Here is a 19,222-nt window from a genome sequence, read left to right on the forward strand (position 1 = left end):
CATCAACTAACTTTACACCTTAAAGAACTGGAGAAAAAGCAACAAATGATGCCTAAGCCATGCATTAGAAGAGAAATAATTAAGATTAGAGCAGAGATCAATGAATTAGAAACCAGAAACACAGTAGATCAGATCAATGAAACTAGAAGCTGGTTCTTTGAAAGAATTAATAAGATCGATAAACTACTGGCCAGACTTATCCAAAAGAAGAGAAAGGACCCAAATAAATGAAATTATGAATGAAAGGGGAGAGATCATGACTAACACCAAGGAAATAGAAACAATTATTAGAAATTATTATCAACAACTATATGCCAATAAATTGAGTAACCTGGAAAATGGATGCCTTCCTGGAAACCTATAAACTCCCAAGACTGAAACAGGAAGAAATTAGGCCAATAACCAGTAACAAGATTGAAGCAGTGATCAAAACCCTCCAAAAAAACAAGAGTCCAGGACCTGATGGATTCCCTGGGGAATTCTACCAAACATTCAAAGAAGAAATAATACCTATCCTCCTGAAGTTGTTTCAAAAAACAGAAACAGAAGGAAAACTTCCAGACTCATTCTGTGAGGTCAGCATTACCTTAATCCCCAAACCAGACAAAGACTCCATCAAAAAGGAGAATTTCAGACCAATATCCCTGATGAATATGGATTCCAAAATTCTCAACAAAATCCTAGCTAATAAGATCCAACAATACATTAAAAGAATCATCCACCACGACCAAGTGAGATTTATCCCCAGGATGCAAGGGTGGTTCAACATTCACAAATCAATCAATGTGATAGAACACATTAATAAGAGGAGAGAGAAGAACCATATGGTCCTCTCACTTAATGCAGAAAAAGCATTTGACAAAATACAGCATCCTTTCCTGATTAAAACTCTTCAGAGTATATGGATAGAGGGAACATTCCTCAATTTCATAAAATCCATCTATGAAAACCCACAGTGAATATCATTCTCACTGGGGAAAAGTTGACGGCTTTTCCCTTAAGATCAGGAACATGACAAGAATGCCCACTCTCGCCACTATTGTTGAACATAGTACTAGAAGCCTTGGCAACAGCAATCAGACAACAAAAAGAAATAAAAGGTATTCAAATTGGCAAAGAAGAAGTCAAACTCTCTCTCTTCACAGATGACATGATCCTTTTATGTGGAAAACCCAAAAGACTGCACCCCAAATTACCAGAACTCATACAGCAACTCAGTAATGTGGCAGGATACAAAATCAATGTGGCAGGATACAAAATCATACAGCAATTCAGTAATGTGGTAGGACAGAAAATCAAGAAATCAGTTGCTTTCTTATACATTAATAATGTAACTGTAGAAAGAGAAATTAGAGAATCAATTCCTTTTACAATAGCACCAAAAACAATAAGATACCTTGGAATAAACCTAACCAAAGAGGTAAAGGATCTACACTCTAGGAACTACAGAACACTCACGAAAGAAATTGAAGAAGACACAAAAAGATGGAAAAACATTCCATGCTCATGGATCAGAAGAATAAATATTGTTAAAATGTCTATGCTGCCCAGAACAATCTACACTTTCAACGCCATCCTGATCAAAATACCAACAGAATCTTTCAAAGGGCTAAACAATCCTAATATTTGTATAGAATCAGAAAGACCCCAAATCACCAAGGAAATGTTGAAAAAGAAAAACAAATCTGGGCGCATCACGTTGCCTGATTTCAAGCTATATTACAAAGCTGTGATCACCAAGACAGCATGGTACTGGCACAAAAACAGACATATAGACCAATGGAACAGAATAGAGAGCCCAGAAATGGACACTCAACTCTATGGTCAATTAATCTTCGGCAAAGCAGGAAAAAATGTGCTTTGGAGAAAAGACAGTCTCTTCAATAAATGGTGCTGGGAAAATTGGACAGCTATATACAGAAGAATGAAACTCAACCATTCTCTTACACCATACACAAAGATAAACTCAAAATGGATGAAAGACCTCAATGTGAGACAGGAATCCATCAAAATCCTAGAGGAGAACATAGGCAGTAACCTCTTCGACATCACCCACAGCAATTTCTTTCAAGACATGTCTCCAAAGGCAAGGGAAACAAAAGCAAAAATGAACTTTTCAGACTTCATCAAGAAAGAAAGCTTCTGCACAGCAAAGGAAACAGTCAACAAAACAAAGAGGCAACCCACGGAATGAGAGAAGATATTTGCAAATGACACTACAGATAAAGGGCTGGTATCCAAGATCTATGAACGTCTCAAACTCAACACCCAAAAACCAAATAATCAAGTCAAAAAGTGGGCAGAAAACATGAACAGACACTTCTCCAAAGAAGACATACAAATGGCTGTGGGGCGGAGCAAGATGGCAGAGGAGTAGGAGACCTGGATTCCGTCTGGTCTCAGGAATTCAGCTGGATAGGGATCAAACCAATCTGAACACCTACGAACTCAACAGGAGATCGAAGAAAAGAAGAGCAACAACTCTCTGAACAGAAAAGCGACCACTTTCTGGAAGGTAGGATATGCGGAGAAGTGAATCTGAGGTGATGTTCGGGAGGACAGACGGCAGGAGAGGGGCCTCCGTCGGCCACTTCTGGCAAGTGATAGAGCCCCAGAGCACAAAGTCGGAACTTTTAGAAGTCGGCTCCGCTGAGGGACGTCACTCCAGTGCCTAAGCGGGGGGTGGAACCCTCAGGACAGTGTGGTCTCAGGACCCTCGGGGTCACAGAAAGACCGGGGGTACCTGTGTGTGGCAGAGCTCCCAGGTATTGGAGCGGGGAAGCCGGCTGCAGTGACAGAGCCGAGGCGTGGGCTCTCAGCTCGGGGTTGCCATAAACCGTGATCCGTGGCACAGTCGGGCCCCTGCTCCTGCAGCAGGGACACAACAAGCGGCAGATCCTGGGAGACTCACCTTCCTCCCACGGGGAGGAACGGCGCGGGAGCGCACCGCAGGGATCTGCTGGGTTTGGAGATTCCACACGGGGTCGGGTGCCAGAGATAGAAACGCACGGTCACAGGCCGGGTGAGCAAGGACTGTGGCCGGAGACCGGGGAGAAGGGAGTGATTGGCGGCTTTACTCTGGAGGCTCACTGAGGAGCGGGGCCCGAGTTCTCGGCTCCTCCGAGGCAGAGATTGGGAGGCCGCCATTTTCACTCTCCGCCTCCAAAGCTGTACAGAAAGCTTGAAGGGAACAAAAGCTCCAGAGAGCAAACCCGAGCAGATTACTTAGCCCAGATCGGCAAGGGCAGGGCAATTCCGCCTCCAGCAAAGACTTTTGGAAAGCACGGCAACAGGCCCCTCCCCCAGAAGATCAGTGAGAACAGCCAGCCAAGACCAAGTTTACCGATCAATGAGAACAGCAGAATTCCAGCGCTAGGGGAATAATGCACATAGAATTCATGGCTTTTTCCCATGATTCTTTAGTCTTTCAAAGTTAATTTTTTTTTAACTGTCTTTTTTTTTTTTGAATTTTTCTTTTTCCCTTTTTCAACCAACATCTTATCAATCCCTTTTTAAAAAAATTTTTTTTATTTTTCATTTTTAGAGTCATATTCTATCCCTTCATAGTAGTTACCATATTTTTGGCATGTATATAGAAGTTGTTCTCTCTTTAAAATTTTGAGATAGTTTCTTCTAACAGATCAAAATATACCCTAAATCTCTATTGTATGTTTTTTTTCTACTCCCCTGCCTGATCACATTCTCTCCCCTTTTTTTTAAATCCTCTTCTTCCTTTTTTCAAAAAACTTCTTATCAATTCCTTTTATAAAATTTTTTATAATTTCCATCTTTACAGTCATATTCCATCCCTTCATCATATCAACCCTTATTTTTGTACATATATAAGTTTTTCTTTCTTTAAAATTTTGGGAGGCACTTTCTTCTAACAGACCAAATACACCCAAAATCTAGTGTGTGGCACTGATCTACATACCAGCCTGATCATATTTGATCACATTCTGTTTTTTTTTTGTTTTGTTCTGTTTTTGTTTGTTTTTATCTTTATCTTTTTCGTTTCCTTCTTTTTTCTTTTTTCTCTTTCCCTCTCTTTTCCCACTGCTTCAGGTCTTTTCTGATTTGTTTAGAGTATATTTTCTGGGAATATTGTTACCCTGTTAGCATTTTGTTCTCATTCATCTATTCTCCTCTGGACAAAATGACAAGACGGAAAAAATCACCTCAACAAAAAGAACAAGAGGTAGTACCGACTGCCAGGGACCTACTCAATACGGAGATTAGTACAATGTCAGATCTAGAGTTCAGAATCATCACTTTAAAGATACTAGCTGGGCTTGAAAAAAGCATGGAAGTTATTAGAGAAACCCTTTCTGGAGAAGTAAAAGAGCTAAAATCCAACCAAGTAGAAATCAAAAGGCTATTAATGAGGTGCAATCAAATATGGGGGCGCTAACTGCTAGGATAAATGAGGCAGAAGAGGGAATCAGTGATATAGAAGACCAAATGATGGAAAATAAAGAAGGTGAGAAAAAGAGAGATAAACAACTACTGGATCAGGAGGGCAGAATTCAAGAGATAAGTGATACCATAAGACAAAACAATATTAGAATAATTGGGATCCCAGAAGAAGAAAGAGAGAGGGGGGCAGAAGGTATATTGGAGCAAATTATAGCAGAGAACTTCCCTAATTTGGGGAAGGAAACAGGCATCAAAATCCAGGAAGCACAGAGAACCCCCCTCACAATCAAGAAAAATAGGTCAACACCCCGACATCTAATAGTAAAACTTACGAGTCTCAGAGACAAAGAGAAAATCCTGAAAGCAGCTCAGGAGAAGAGATATGTAACCTACAATGGTACAAACATTAAATTGGCAACAGACCTATCCACAGACACCTGGCAGGCCAGAAAAGACTGGCAGGATATATTCAGAGCACTAAATGAGAAAAATATGCAGCCAAGAATACTATATCCAGCTAGGCTGTCATTGAAAATAGAAGGAGAGATAAAAAGCTTCCAGGAAAAACAAAAACAAGGAATTTGCAAACATGAAAACAGCCCTACAAAAAATCTTGAAAGGGGTCCTCTAAGCAAAGAGAGAGCCTAAAAGCAACATAGACCAGAAAGGAACACAGACAATATATAGTAACAGTCACCTTACAGGCAATACAATGGCACTAAATTCCTATCTTTCCTTACATAGTTACCCTGAATGTAAATGGACTAAATGCCCCAATCAAAAGACACAGGCTATCAGATTGGATTAAAAAACAAGACCCATCGATATGCTGTCTGCAAGAGACTCATTTTAGACCCAAAGACACCCCGAGATTGAAAGTGAGGGGGTGGAAAACCATTTACCATGCTAATGGACACCAAAAGAAAGCTGGGGTGGCAATCCTTCTATCAGACAAATTAGATTTTAAACCAAAGACTGTAATAAGACATGAGGAAGGACACTATATCCTACTTAAAGGGTCAATCCAATAAGAAGATCTAACAATTGTAAATATCTATGCCCTTAACATGGGAGCAGCCAATTATATAAGGCAATTAATAACAGAAGCAAAGAAACACATCAACAACAATACAATAATAGCGGGGGACTTTAACACCCCCCTCACTGAAATGGACAGATCGTCTAAGCAAAAGATCAACAAGGAAATAAAGACTTTAAATGACACACTGGACCAAATGGACTTCACAGACATATTCAGAACATCCCATCCCAAAGCAACGGAATACACATTCTTCTCTAGTGCCCATGGAACATTCTCCAGAATAGATCACATCCTAGGTCATAAATCAGGTCTCAACCGCTACCAAAAGACTGGGATCATTCCCTGCCTATTTTCAGACCACAATGCTTTGAAACTAGAACTCAATCACAAGAGGAAAGTCGGAAAGAACTCAAATACATGGAGGCTAAAGAGCATCCTACTAAAGAATGAATGGGTCAGCCAGGAAATTAAAGAAGATTTAAAAAAATTCACAGAAACCAATGAAAATGAAAACACAACTATTCAAAATCTTTGGCATGCAGCAAAGGCAGTCCTGAGAGGAAAGTATATAGCAATACAAGCCTTTCTCAAGAAACAAGAAAGGTCTCAAGTACACAACCTAACCCTACACCTAAAGGAGCTGGAGAAAGAACAGCAAATAAAGCCTAAACCCAGCAGGAGAAGAGAAATAATAAAGATCAGAGCAGAAATCAATGAAATAGAAACTAAAAGAACAGTAGAACAGATCAACAAAACTAGGAGCTGGTTCTTTGAAAGAATTAACAAGATTGATAAACTCCTGGCCAGACTTATCAAAAAGAAAAGAGAAATGACCCAAATCAACAAAATCATGAATGCAAGAGGAGAGATCACAACCAACACCAAAGAAATACAAACAATTATAAGAACATATTATGAGCAACTCTATGCCAGCAAATTAGATAACCTGCAAGAAATGGATGCATTCCTTGAGATGTATCAACTACCAAAACTGAACCAGGAAGAAATAGAAAACCTGAACAGACCTATAACCACTAAGGAAATTGAAGCAGTCATCAAAAATCTCCCAACAAACAAAAGCCCAGGGCCAGATGGCTTCCCAGGGGAATTCTACCAAACATTTTTTTTTTATTTGAAGATTTTTATTTATTTGATAGAGCGAGATACACAGCGAGAGAGAGAACACAAGCAGGGGGAGTGGGAGAGGGAGAAGCAGGCCCCTGCAGAGCAGGAAGCCCAATGTGGGGCTCGATCCCAGGACCCTGGGATCATGACCTGAGCCGAAGGCAGATGCTTAACGACTGAGCCACCCCGGTGCCACCTCTACCAAACATTTAAAGAAGAATTAATACCTATTCTTCTGAAACTGTTCCAAAAAATAGAAATGGAAGGAAAACTTCCAAACTCATTTTATGAGGCCAGCATTACCTTGATCCCAAAACCAGACAAAGACCCCATCAAAAAGGAGAATTACAGACCAATATCCCTGATGAACATGGATGCAAAAATTCTCACCAAAATACTAGCCAATAGGATCCAACAGTACATTAAAAGGATTATTCACCATGACCAAGTGGGATTTATTCCTGGGCTGCAAGGTTGGTTCAACATCCGCAAATCATTCAATGTGATACAATACATTAACAAAAGAAAGAACAAGAATCATATGATCCTCTCAATAGATGCAGAATAAGCTTTTGACAAAGTACAGCATCCTTTTTTGATCAAAACTCTTCAGAGTATAGGGATAGAGGGTACGTACCTCAATATCATAAAAGCCATCTATGAAAAACCCATATCAAATATCATTCTCAATGGGGAAAAACTGAGAGCTTTCCCCCTAAGGTCAGGAACACGGCAGGGATGTCCACTATCACCACTGCTATTCAACATAGTATTGGAAGTCCTAGCCACAGCAATCAGACAACAAAAAGAAATCAAAGGCATCCAAATTGGCAAAGAAGAAGTCAAACTCTCACTCTTTGCAGATGATATGATACTTTATGTGGACAACCCAAAAGACTCTACCCCAAAACTGCTAGAACTCATACAGGAATTCAGTAAAGTGGCAGGATATAAAATCAATGCACAGAAGTCAGTGGCATTCCTATACACCAACAACAAGACAGAAGAAAGAGAAATGAGGGAGTCGATCCCATTTACAATTGCACCCAAAACCATAAGATACCTAGGAATAAATCTAACCAAAGAGACAAAGGATCTGTACTCAGAAAACTATAAAATACTCATGAAAGAAATGGAGGAAGACACAAAGAAATGGAAAAATGTTCCATGCTCATGGATTGGAAGAACAAATATTGTGAAGATGTCAATGCTACCTAGAGCAATCTACACATTCAATGCAATCCCCATCAAAATACCATCCACTTTTTTCAAAGAAATGGAACAAATAATCCTAAAATTTGTATGGAACCAGAAAAGACCCCGCATAGCCAGAGGAATGTTGAAAAAGAAAAGCAAAGCCGGCGGCATCACAATTCCGGACTTCCAGCTCTATTATAAAGCTGTCATCATCAAGACAGCATGGTACTGGCACAAAAACAGACACATAGATTAATGGAACAGAATAGAGAGCCCAGAAATGGACCCTCAACTCTATGGTCAACTCATCTTTGACAAAGCAGGAAAGAATGTCCAATGGAACAAAGACAGTCTCTTCAACAAATGGTGTTGGGAAAATTGGATAGCCACATGCAAAAGAATGAAACTGGGCCATTTCCTTACACCACACACAAAAATAGACTCCAAATGGTTGAAAGACCTCAATGTGAGACAGGAGTCCATCAAAATCCTAAAGGAGAACACAGGCAGCAACCTCTTTGACCTCAGCCACAGCAACTTCTTCCTAGAAACATCACCAAAGGCAAGGGAAGCAAGGGCAAAAATGAACTATTGGGACTTCATCAAGATAAAAAGCTTTTGCAAAGCAAAGGAAACAGTCAACAAAACCAAAAGACGACCGACAGAATGGGAGAAGATATTTGCAAATGACATATCAGATAAAGGGCTAGTATCCAAAATCTATAAAGAACTCATCAAACTCAACACCCAAAGAACAAAGAATCCAATCAAGAAATGGGCAGAAGACATGAACAGACATTTTTCTGAAGAAGACATCCAAATGGCCAACAGACACATGAAAAAATGCTCAATATCGCTCGGCATCAGGGAAATCCAAATCAAAACCTCAATGAGATACCACCTCACACCAGTCAGAATGGCTAAAATTAACAAGTCAGGAAACGACAGATGTTGGCAGGGATGCAGAGAAAGGGGAACCCTCCTACACTGTTGGTGGGAATGCAAGCTGGTGCAGCCACTCTGGAAAACTGTATGGAGGTTCCTCAAAAAGTTGAAAATAGAGCTACCATATGATCCAGCAATTGCACTACTGGGTATTTACCCCAAAGATACAAAAGTAGGGATCCGAAGGGGTACGTGCACCCCGATGTTTATAGCACCAATGTCCACAATAGCCAAACTGTGGAAAGAGCCAAGATGTCCATCAACAGATGAATGGATAAAGAAGAAGTGGTATATATATACAATGGAGTATTATGCAGCCATCAAAAGGAATGAGATCTTGCCATTTGCAACGACGTGGATGGAACTGGAGGGTATTATGTTGAGTGAAATAAGTCAAATAGAGAAAGAAATGTATCATATGATCTCACTGATATGAGGAATTCTTAATTGCAGGAAACAAACTGAGGGTTGCTGGAATGGGGAGTGGGGTGGGAGGGATGGGGTGACTGGGTGATAGACACTGGGGAGGGTATGTGCTCTGGTAAGTGCTGTGAATTGTGCAAGACTGTTGAATCTCAGATCTGTACCTCTGAAACAAATAATGCAATATATGTTAAGAAAAAAAAAAAAAGAAGATAGCAGGAGGGGAAGAATGAAGGGGGGGAAATCGGAGGGGTAGATGAACCATGAGAGATGATGGACTCTGAAAAACAAACTGAGGGTTCTAGAGGGGAGGGGAGTGGGAGGATGGGTTAGCCTGGTCATGGGTATTGAGTAGGGCACGTTCTGCATGGAGCACTGGGTGTTATGCACAAACAATGAATCATGGAACACTACATCTAAAACTAATGATGTAATGTATGGGGATTAACATAACAATAAAAAAATAAAAGTATAAAAAAGAAAAACAGAAGACATACAAATGGCTAACAGACACATGAAAAAATGTTCATCATTATTAGCCATCAGGGAAATCCAAATCAAAGCCCACATTGAGATACCACCTTACACCAGTTAGAATGGCAAAAATGACAAGGCAGGAAACAACAAATGTTGGAGAGGTTGTGGAGAAAGGGGAACCCTCCTACATTGTTGGTGGGAATGCAAGTTGGTACAGCCACTTTGGAAAACAGTGTGGAGCTTCCTCAAAAAATTAAAAATAGACCTACCCTATGACCCAGCAATTGTACTACTGGGTATTTACCCCAAACACAGATGTAGTGAAAAGAAGAGCCACAGGCACCCCAATGTTCATAGCAGCAATGTTACAATAGCCAAACTGTGGAAAGAGCCGAGATGCCCTTCAACAGATGAATGGATAAAGAAGATGTGGTCCATATATACAATGGAATATTACTCAGCCATTAGAAAGGATGAATACCCAACTTTTACATCAACACGGATGGGACTGGAGGAGATTATGCTAAGTGAAATAAGTCAAGCAGAGAAAGTCAATTATCATATGGTTTCACTTATATGTGGAACATAAGGAATAGCATGGAGGACATTAGGAGAAGGAAGGGAAAAACGAAGGGGGGTAAATCGGAGGAGGAAACATACCATGAGAGACTATGGACTCTGAGAAACAAACTGAGGGTTTTAGAGGGGAGGGGGGTGGAGGGTTGGGTTAGCCCAGTGATGGGTATTAAGGACATGTATTGCATGGAGCACTGGGTGTTATACACAAACAAGGAATCATAGAACACTACATCAAAAACTAATGATGTACTGTATGGTGACTAACATAATAAAAAAAATAAAAATAAATTAAAAACTTTAAAAAAAGAGATAACTACAGGCCAATATCCCTGATGAACATGGATACAAAAATTCACAATAAAATACTAGCAAATACTGAACCCAATAACTTATTAATAAAATCATTCACCACAATCAAGTGGCACTTATTCCTGGGTTGCCAGGGTGGTTCAAAATTTGCAAATTGAGCAATGTGATACACCACATTAATAAAAGAAAGGATAAGAATCATATGATCACTTCAATAGATGAAGAAAAAGCATTTGACAAAGTACAACATCCATTCATGATAAAAATTTAAAAAAACCCTCAACAAAGTAGGTTTAGACAGAACATACCTCAGCATAATAAAAGCCATATACAAAAAAACCAGCTAATCTCCTCAATGGGGAAAAACTGAGAGCTTTTCCTCTACGGTCAGGAAAAAAGACAAGGATGTCCACTCACACCACTGTTATTTAACATAATACTGGAAGTACTAGCCACAGCAATCAGACAGCAAAAAGAAAAGACATCCAAATTGGCAAGAAAGAAGTCAAACTTTCACTATCTGCAGATGACATGATACTCTATAAAAAAACCCTGAAAGACTCCATCAAAAAACTGCTAGATGGGCATTAAAGAGGGCACGTGATATGATGAGCACTGGGTACTATACTGAACTAATAAATCATTGACACTATATGAAAAACTAATGCTGTACTATACCTTGGCTAACTGAACTTAGATTTAAAAAAGGAAAAAAAGGGCGCCTGGGTGGCTCAGACGGGTAAGCATTTGCCTTCGGCTCAGGTCATGATCCCGGGGTCCTGGGATCGAGTCCCGCATCGGGCTCCCTGCTAGGCGGGGAGCCTGCTTCTCCCTCTTCCTCTGCCTCTCTCTCTCTCTTTCTCTCTCTCTGATTCTCATGAATAAAAAATAAATTTAAAAAACATTATATAAAAGATTATATATTAAAAAAAATAAAAATAAAAAAGGAAAAAAAAACTGCTAGAACTGATAAACAAATTCAGTAAGGTCACAGGACACAAAATAAACATACAGAAATCTGTTATATTTCTATACACCAACAATGAAGCAGCAGAAAGAAACATTAAGGGATCAATCCCATTTACAAATGCACCAAAACCCATAAGATACCTAGGAATAAACCTAACCAAAGAGGTAAAAGACCTGTACTCTGAAAACTATAAAACACTAATGAAAGAAAATTAAGACGACACAAAGAAATGGAAAGACATTCCATGCTCATGGATTGGAAGAACAAGTGTTGTTAAAATGTCTATACTACCCAAAGCAATCTACACATTTAATGCAATCCCTATCAAAATACCACCAGCATTTTTCACAGAGCTAGAACAATCCTAAAATTTATATGGAACCACAAAAGGCCCCAAATAGCCAGAGGAATGTTGAAAAAGAAAACCAAAGCTGGAAGCATCACAATTCCAGATTTCAAGTTATACCACAAAGCTGTAGTGACCAAAACAAGATGGTACTGGCACAAAAATATGACACATAAATCAACAGAACAGAACAGAAAACCTAGAAATGAACCACAGCTATGTGGTCAATTAATACTCAACAAAGTAGGAAAGAATATCCAATGGGAAAAAGTCTCTTCAACAAATGGTGTTGGGAAAAGTGGACAGCAACATGCAAAAGAATGAAACTGGGACATTCTCTTACACAAAACATAAAAATAAATTCAAAATGGATTTAAGACCTAAATATAAGACCGGAAACCATAAAAATCCTAGAGGAGAACACAGGCAGCAACCTCTTTGCCACTGGCCATAGCACTTCTTTCTAGATAGGTCTCTTGAGGCAAGGAAAGCAAAAGCAAAAATAAACTATTGGGACTTTATCAAAATAAAAAGCACACCAAAGGAAACAATCAACAAAACTAAAAGGCAATCTATGGAACGGGAGAGGATATTTGCAAATGACATTAACGATAAAAGATTAGTATCCAAAATATATAAAGAACTTATAAAACTTAACACCCCAAAATAAATAATCTAATTAAAAGGGGGCAGAAGATATGAATAGACATTTTTCCAAAGAAGACCTACAGATGGCCAACAGACACATGAAAAGATGCTCAACATCACTCATCATCAGAGAAATACAAATCAAAACTACAATGAGGTATCACCTCAAACCTGTCAGAATGTCTAAAAACAACACAAGAAACACAAGTATTGATGAGGATGCAGAGAAAGGGAAACCTCTTGCACTGCTGGTGGGAATGCAAATTGGTGCAGCCACTCTGGAAAACAGTACGGAGTTTTTTCAAAAAGTTAAAAATAGAGCTACCCTAAGATCCAGCAATTGCACTACTAGGTATTTACCCAAAGAACACAAAAATACTAATTCAAAGGGATACATGCACCCAGTGTTTATAGCAGCATTATCTACAATAGCCAAATTATGGAATAGCCCACATGTCCTCTGGCTGATGAATGGATAGAGAAGATGTGGTATAGGGGCGCCTGGGTGGCTCAGTCAGTTAAGTGTCTGCCTTCAGCTCAGGTCATGATCTCAAGGTCCAGGGATCGAGCTCTGCTCTGGGCTCCCTGCTCAGTGGGGAGCTTCTCCCTCTGCCTCTCCCCAACCTGGGCTCATGCTTGCACTCTCTCTCTCTCTCAAATAAATAAATAAAATCTTTTAAAAAATTTTTGGCGGAACATTAATCCCAGATATCAAGACTTAACATAAAACTATAGAAGCTCCAAGGATTTATTATTGGCAAACAGATAAAATGACCAATGGAGCAAAACAAATGGGAACAAAGTAGACAAAGTAGACATAATTCAGTGAAGAAAGGATGGTGGATATCCATCCACAAAAACAAAAATTACATCTCTATTTTAAACTATACACAATTCAATCTCAAATGGATTAAAGATCTAAATGTGAAGGACAAAATTTCACATACCTCTAGAATTTTAGAAGAACTTTTAAAATATAAGAAAATATCTTTCTGGTCTTGGGATAGTAAAGGATTTCTTAAAGACATAAAAACATAAACCATATGGGAAAAGACTGACGATAATTCCGAAAGCATCAGAATTTAAAACTTCTGTTTATATTGCAAGCACAGTGAAAAAACAAGCCACAAAGAGAGGATAACTATAGTATCTTTTTTTGTTGTTTGTTTGTTTTTGTTTTGTTTTTTTGTTTTTTTTTACTATAGTATCTTTAAAAGGAATATTATCAAGAATATATAGGTAATTCCTATAAATCAATTTGAAAAAGATAAATAACCTAATAGAAAAATGGGCAAAATTTACAAAAATTCATTCAAGAGAATCAAGAGAAAATTTATAGAGGAGGAATTCTGAATGGCCAAAAAAGATGAAAAGATCCCCAATTCCATTTGTAATCAAGGAAACAGAAAACAACATATAGAAAAAAATGCAAAAGTCTGAACACATCAAGTATTGATTGGTACTTGAGAAAATAACAACTCCATGATATCTGGTGAAAGGGTAAAACTGTAGAGAGCACTTTGACAATACTTAGAAGAGTTAAAACTGCCCATATCTTGGATCCAGGTATTCCTCTTCTGGGCATAAACCCAGAGAAATATATACCCAAGGAGAAATGTAAAAGAATGTTTGTTGCAGCATTTTATTACAGAAAATGTGAAGACAGTTAAATTTCCTTTAATATGGGAATGAATTTTAAAAATAAAATATTTATACAATGACTACAGATGCAACTGTTTGGATATATACTGTAGGTATGAAAACAGATAAATTTCAAAATTATAATATGGAGCAAAAAGGCAAACTGCAAATAGATATCTAGAGTATCACTTAAAAACTTAAGCACACAAAACATACATAATGTATGGGTAATAAATATGTAGAAAAAGTATAAATACATACAAGAGTTACAAAAGTGACATGGAAGTTATCCAGGCCAACCATTAGGGAGGGAGGTGGGGAAAGGATGAAGAGTTGTATCTGTAATATTTTGTTTCTTTACAAAGACAGTCTTGAAGCAATATGGAAAAATCCTTCAACTAGGGAGATGGGTATATGTGTGTTATTTATATTACTTTTTTTTTTTTAACTTTCTTAGTATTTTTGAAATAATTCCTAATTTCTAAAAATGCTAGATTATTCTAGTTGTAGGGCAGTTAATAGATTAAAGCAGAACCAGAGTGGATATAGGAGAACAGTTAGTCTACAATTCACAGTATATTTAAATAATTTAAATGTTTATTTATATATTTATGGAATGCCAAACAAAACTCTTTTAACAATGATGTAGGATGTCCTACAAGTATATTTTCCCAAACTTACCTGCTCGACCTCTCTGTTGAGAGAATCTACTTTTTCTTTTAATCTGTTACCCTCTGCCTCAGCAGTGATAAGTTCTAATTTGAGGGTATTGTTATCTGCCTCTGCTTGACGGGCCTTATTTTCCCAGTTTTCGGCATCTTCATTGGCTTTCCGGAGTTGATCCATCATTTGCCGGTTCTCAGATTCCTAAAAAGCAAATCTTAGGTATTACTTTAAAAGATGTAAAATGGTCAACATATGATGCAAAGTAAACATTATTTGCCAGATCATTGGGAATTTATTTGCTACAGGATCATTTATAACATAACCTCAAGGAATCCTATCCATACGCAATTTAGAATGTTGGGCATCCTGTAATTAACAAAAGGGAGTGGGACCAGGATCTGCCCTGGCTCGAGTCACACTCACCCATCTAGTAAAGTTAAGCTGTTTACTCTTATCTTTAGAACCTGGATGAATATGTTTTTATATTTGCTTTTGTTCAAACAAAATCCTTCATTGCCTCCTTTCCCTATAGATCTGTTTACTTACTACTTATTGGTCTGGTTTTTGAGTCTCTGCTTTGGCCTAACTTTTTGTATCTGTGGATTCCCTTGTTCTTGACCACTTTTCTAGGTTGTACTGGCCACAGAACTTCTGACTGTTTACATATCTCAAGCATCAACTTCTGATAATTCTGTTGGTTTGGCACATTTCCTGTCTAGCTCCTGCCTTTCATTCATAACCCCAACCTTAATTTTCTCCATCATGGACTATTCTATGATTCACTTTTGTTCACTGTTCTAATAACTTGTCTAAAATTACTAAGAAGTAAAATACCAAACTTATGCCAATAAACACTGTTCATAAATATATAGTCATAATGGGCATTTGATATAGAACCACATTTTTAAAACCTTAAAAGGTCTATCATGACAGATTGACTAAAGTGGGATCTTATTTCTCTCTCGTTTTTTTTTTTTTAAGATTTTATTTATTTATTTGAGACAGAGAGAATGAGAGACAGAGAGCACATGAAAGGGGGGAGGGTCAGAGGGAAAAGCAGGCTCCCCGCCGAGCAGGGAGCCCGATGCGGGACTCCATTCCGGGACTCCAGGATCATAACCTGAGCCGAAGGCAGTCGCCCAACCAACTGAGCCACCCAGGCGCCCCTTCTCTCTCGGTTTTTAAGATTTTATTTATTTATTTGAGAGTTGTGTGTGTGTGAGTGAGGGGAGGGGCAGAAGGAGAGGGAGAGAGAGAATCTCAAGCTTGACTCAGAGCTTGATCTCAGGACCCTGAGATCATGACCTGAGCGGAAACTAAGAGTTGGTCATCTAACTTACTGGGCCACTGTGGCACCCCCAGGGGATATTATTTCTAAAGGAAAACAACCAGCTCCACAAATGATATACTATATTGAGTAATCATTATGAGGCTATTTTTGAAAACATATTTTAGTAAAATGGTTTCGCCAATTAATTCTTAAAAGGTCATTATAATTTTGGTAATTAATTAAAAAGGTACTAGATCTCTTTCTCTCTTTCTCTCCTACCTGTTAATAAACACTGAATATCTCTATCAGAACCATAAAGTGATCAAATTGCAATAAGCAATGTCTCACCGTTATAAGGCTTTCAAGTCAGATTTTCACCAACATGGTTAATCACGAGCCTGGTTGAAATTCAGTTAATATCGCCACCTTGTGGTTTGGTTACCTATGACTAATGTAAAAGATTTTGCCAAGTCTATAGTTAACAAGTTAACATACTATACTACTGCATTGGCTTTCAAGATTCAGATATTCTGAATGTGCCACTATAAATCTGATGTGTTTTCCATTATTGTACTAAAAACAGTTGTGTACAAAGTGTGTACCTCAGAGGTACAGAGTACAGTATACATAAACCATCAATCTTCACCCTCTTAGCTTTCTGTAGTACTCACTGTCTATGCCAGTCGCTTAACACTGCCTTACAGCTTTACGCTGTTAGGTATGGATGTCCAGTCTCCCAATAACATTCTGAATTCCTCGAAGATAGAAACCATTTTTTAAATATTACATTTAGTTTTCTGACTAAAATAGGAACCATTTTTTATATTAAATGTAGTTTTGGGACTCCTAGGTCACGTGGTTCAAAGTTTAAGGAGTAAAAATGATTGTTATTAAATGTCTCTTCTGGCCACCAAATACCTAGTGCACGTCCCTCTGGGCAACCAGAGACCATATTTTCCCCTTTTTGTATCCACTCAAAGCAGCCAGAGCAGTGTGGGGCCCAAGACAAGCAACATTTTAAAGAAAGTGAAACTATTCCTTGGTATTCTCCAATTCCCTCTTTCAGGATCTGTTTACCTCTTTCTGGTGCTGCCCCCACCTCTGTACCCCACAGCTCCCTCTGGTCTATGACTGGGCTCATTACAGTACTCCCCCACAGCAAAGCTAGGACTGCCTCAGCTGGAATCCTTTGTACTACCTGACTGAATTATGGCTACAGCCTCTGCTAAATGATCTCCTTTCTGATTTTGTTACCCTTCTGATTTATTCTTGCCAACGTTGCCAGAATGATCTTTCTAAAACGCAACTATTCAAATTTCTGTGCTCATGTTGCAACAAAAGATTCCTGAAAACAGAATTCAAACAAGTCCTTCTCCCCCTGTATTACCACCTACCTACACACTCCCCTCTAGCTATAGAACCTACTTTTTTTCCCCTTACACTTTGCTCATGTTGTCTCCACTGCCTGGGGTGCCATTCTGTTTCCTGTTTGTCATGTCTGGGACCTCAGCACCTAGCATACTACATGCTGAATGAATGAGTGAATAAATCAAGTATTCAACAATTCTTAGTGGACTATGGTTTGTTCTCTCAAAGGACTGCCTGGATGCACCCAGTTTTGTGTGAAATGAAATCTCTTTTAAAAACCTCATACTAGCCTCAAGACATTAAAAATAGAGCTACCCTACGACCCAGAAATTGCACTAATAGGTATTTACCCCAAAGATACAGATGTAGTGAAAGGAAGGGGCACCTCTACCCCAATGTTCATAGCAGCAATGACCACAAAGGCCAAACTATGGAAGGAGCCGAGATGTCCTTCAATAGATGAATGGATAAAGAATATGTGGTTTATATAGACAATGGAATATTACTCAGCCATCAGAAAGGATGAATACCTACCATTTGCTTCGATATGGATGGAACTGGAGGGGATATGCTAAGTGAAATAAGTCAAGCAGAGAAAGGCAATTATCATATGGTTTCGCTCATATGTAGAACATAAGGAATAGCACAGAGGACCATAGGGGAAGGGAGAGAAAACTGAATGGGAAGAAATCAGAGAGGAAGATAAACCATGAAAGACTCTAGACTCTGGGAAACAAACTGAGAGTTGCAGAAAGGAGGGGGTGGGGGATGGGGTACCTGGGTGATAGATATTAGGGAGGGCACGTGTTGTGATGAGCACTGGGTGTTATACTCAACTAATGAATCGTTGAACACTATATCAAAAACTAATGATGTACTATATGCTGGCTAATTCAACATAATAATAAAAAATGTATAAAAAAGATGAATGATGTATATGTTGGCTAACTGAACATAATAAAAAAAATACATTCTTTTCCTGAAAACAAAACAAAACCTCATAGTAGGATGCTATCAGCTGAAAGCAGCCTGATGTGTGATGTCTGAAAATACAATTCCACAATCTAAAAGCCCCTGTCTCTAATGGTGGAATTTCAAGTAACGTGACAGGCTAGGGAGAAAAGGGGAAGTGTCTAACACTGACTAAAAGCTTAGTACATTAAGTGTTCAGATATTCATTTATTTATATTCTACCTTCTTTCAGAATATACTTAAATGGTTTACTATGCTAGGTCTATCTTACTTTCTTGGGCCTTCTTTTCAATTACAGATGGGCCACTGAGACTCAGAGAGGTTGACACCAGCCCACATAAGTCATGTTATTAGTGAGAAGAGGGGTCAGCCCTATCTGACATTGAAGCTTCCATCTGTTTACAGTATTATGTTGCTGGTACCTTAAAATCATGACTTGTAGGAAACCACCTGCTTTGCCAATGTAAGGCTGCTGCCTTACTGCCTTACTTGCAATATAGGAGTCCTCAGAATTTCTTCTCTCTCAAGGTCTTAAACAGTCTTAGACACACCAAAAATGTTCAAGACATTTTTGTAAACTGTTAATAAATGAGATGTTAAATAAAACAAGGAAAACAGTTTGGGGGGGTGGAAAGTTCCTATTAATGATTTGAGTGGTATGTAGGGAACACTATACCTATTATAGTAATCAATCCAATTACAGTATTTTATTTTTTTATTTAAATTCAATTAGCCAACATATAGTACATCATTAGTTTCAGATGTAGAGTTCAGTTATTCATCAGTTGCATATAACACCTAGTGCTCATCACATCACGTGCCCTCCTT

At 38.5% G+C, this 19,222-nt stretch overlaps 1 protein-coding gene across 11 annotated transcripts in view; it reads right to left on the reverse strand.

The window, feature by feature from the left end:
* TSGA10 (testis specific 10) overlaps positions 1-19,222 on the reverse strand; it is a 183,809-nt gene that overhangs the window by 64,244 nt on the left and 100,343 nt on the right. For all 11 annotated transcript variants that reach the window (XM_064572597.1, XM_054509921.2, XM_064572595.1 and 8 more), the window contains one exon: positions 14,800-14,985. In XM_064572597.1, coding sequence (XP_064428667.1) covers positions 14,800-14,985 — 186 coding nt within the window. The remainder of the gene's footprint in view (positions 1-14,799; positions 14,986-19,222) is intronic.

The sequence above is a fragment of the Mirounga angustirostris genome, unplaced genomic scaffold (genome assembly GCF_029215605.1).
Source record: "Mirounga angustirostris isolate CCGP_5_RB_7025 unplaced genomic scaffold, mMirAng1.0.hap1 SCAF_10, whole genome shotgun sequence".
Taxonomy (NCBI): Eukaryota; Metazoa; Chordata; class Mammalia; order Carnivora; family Phocidae; genus Mirounga; species Mirounga angustirostris.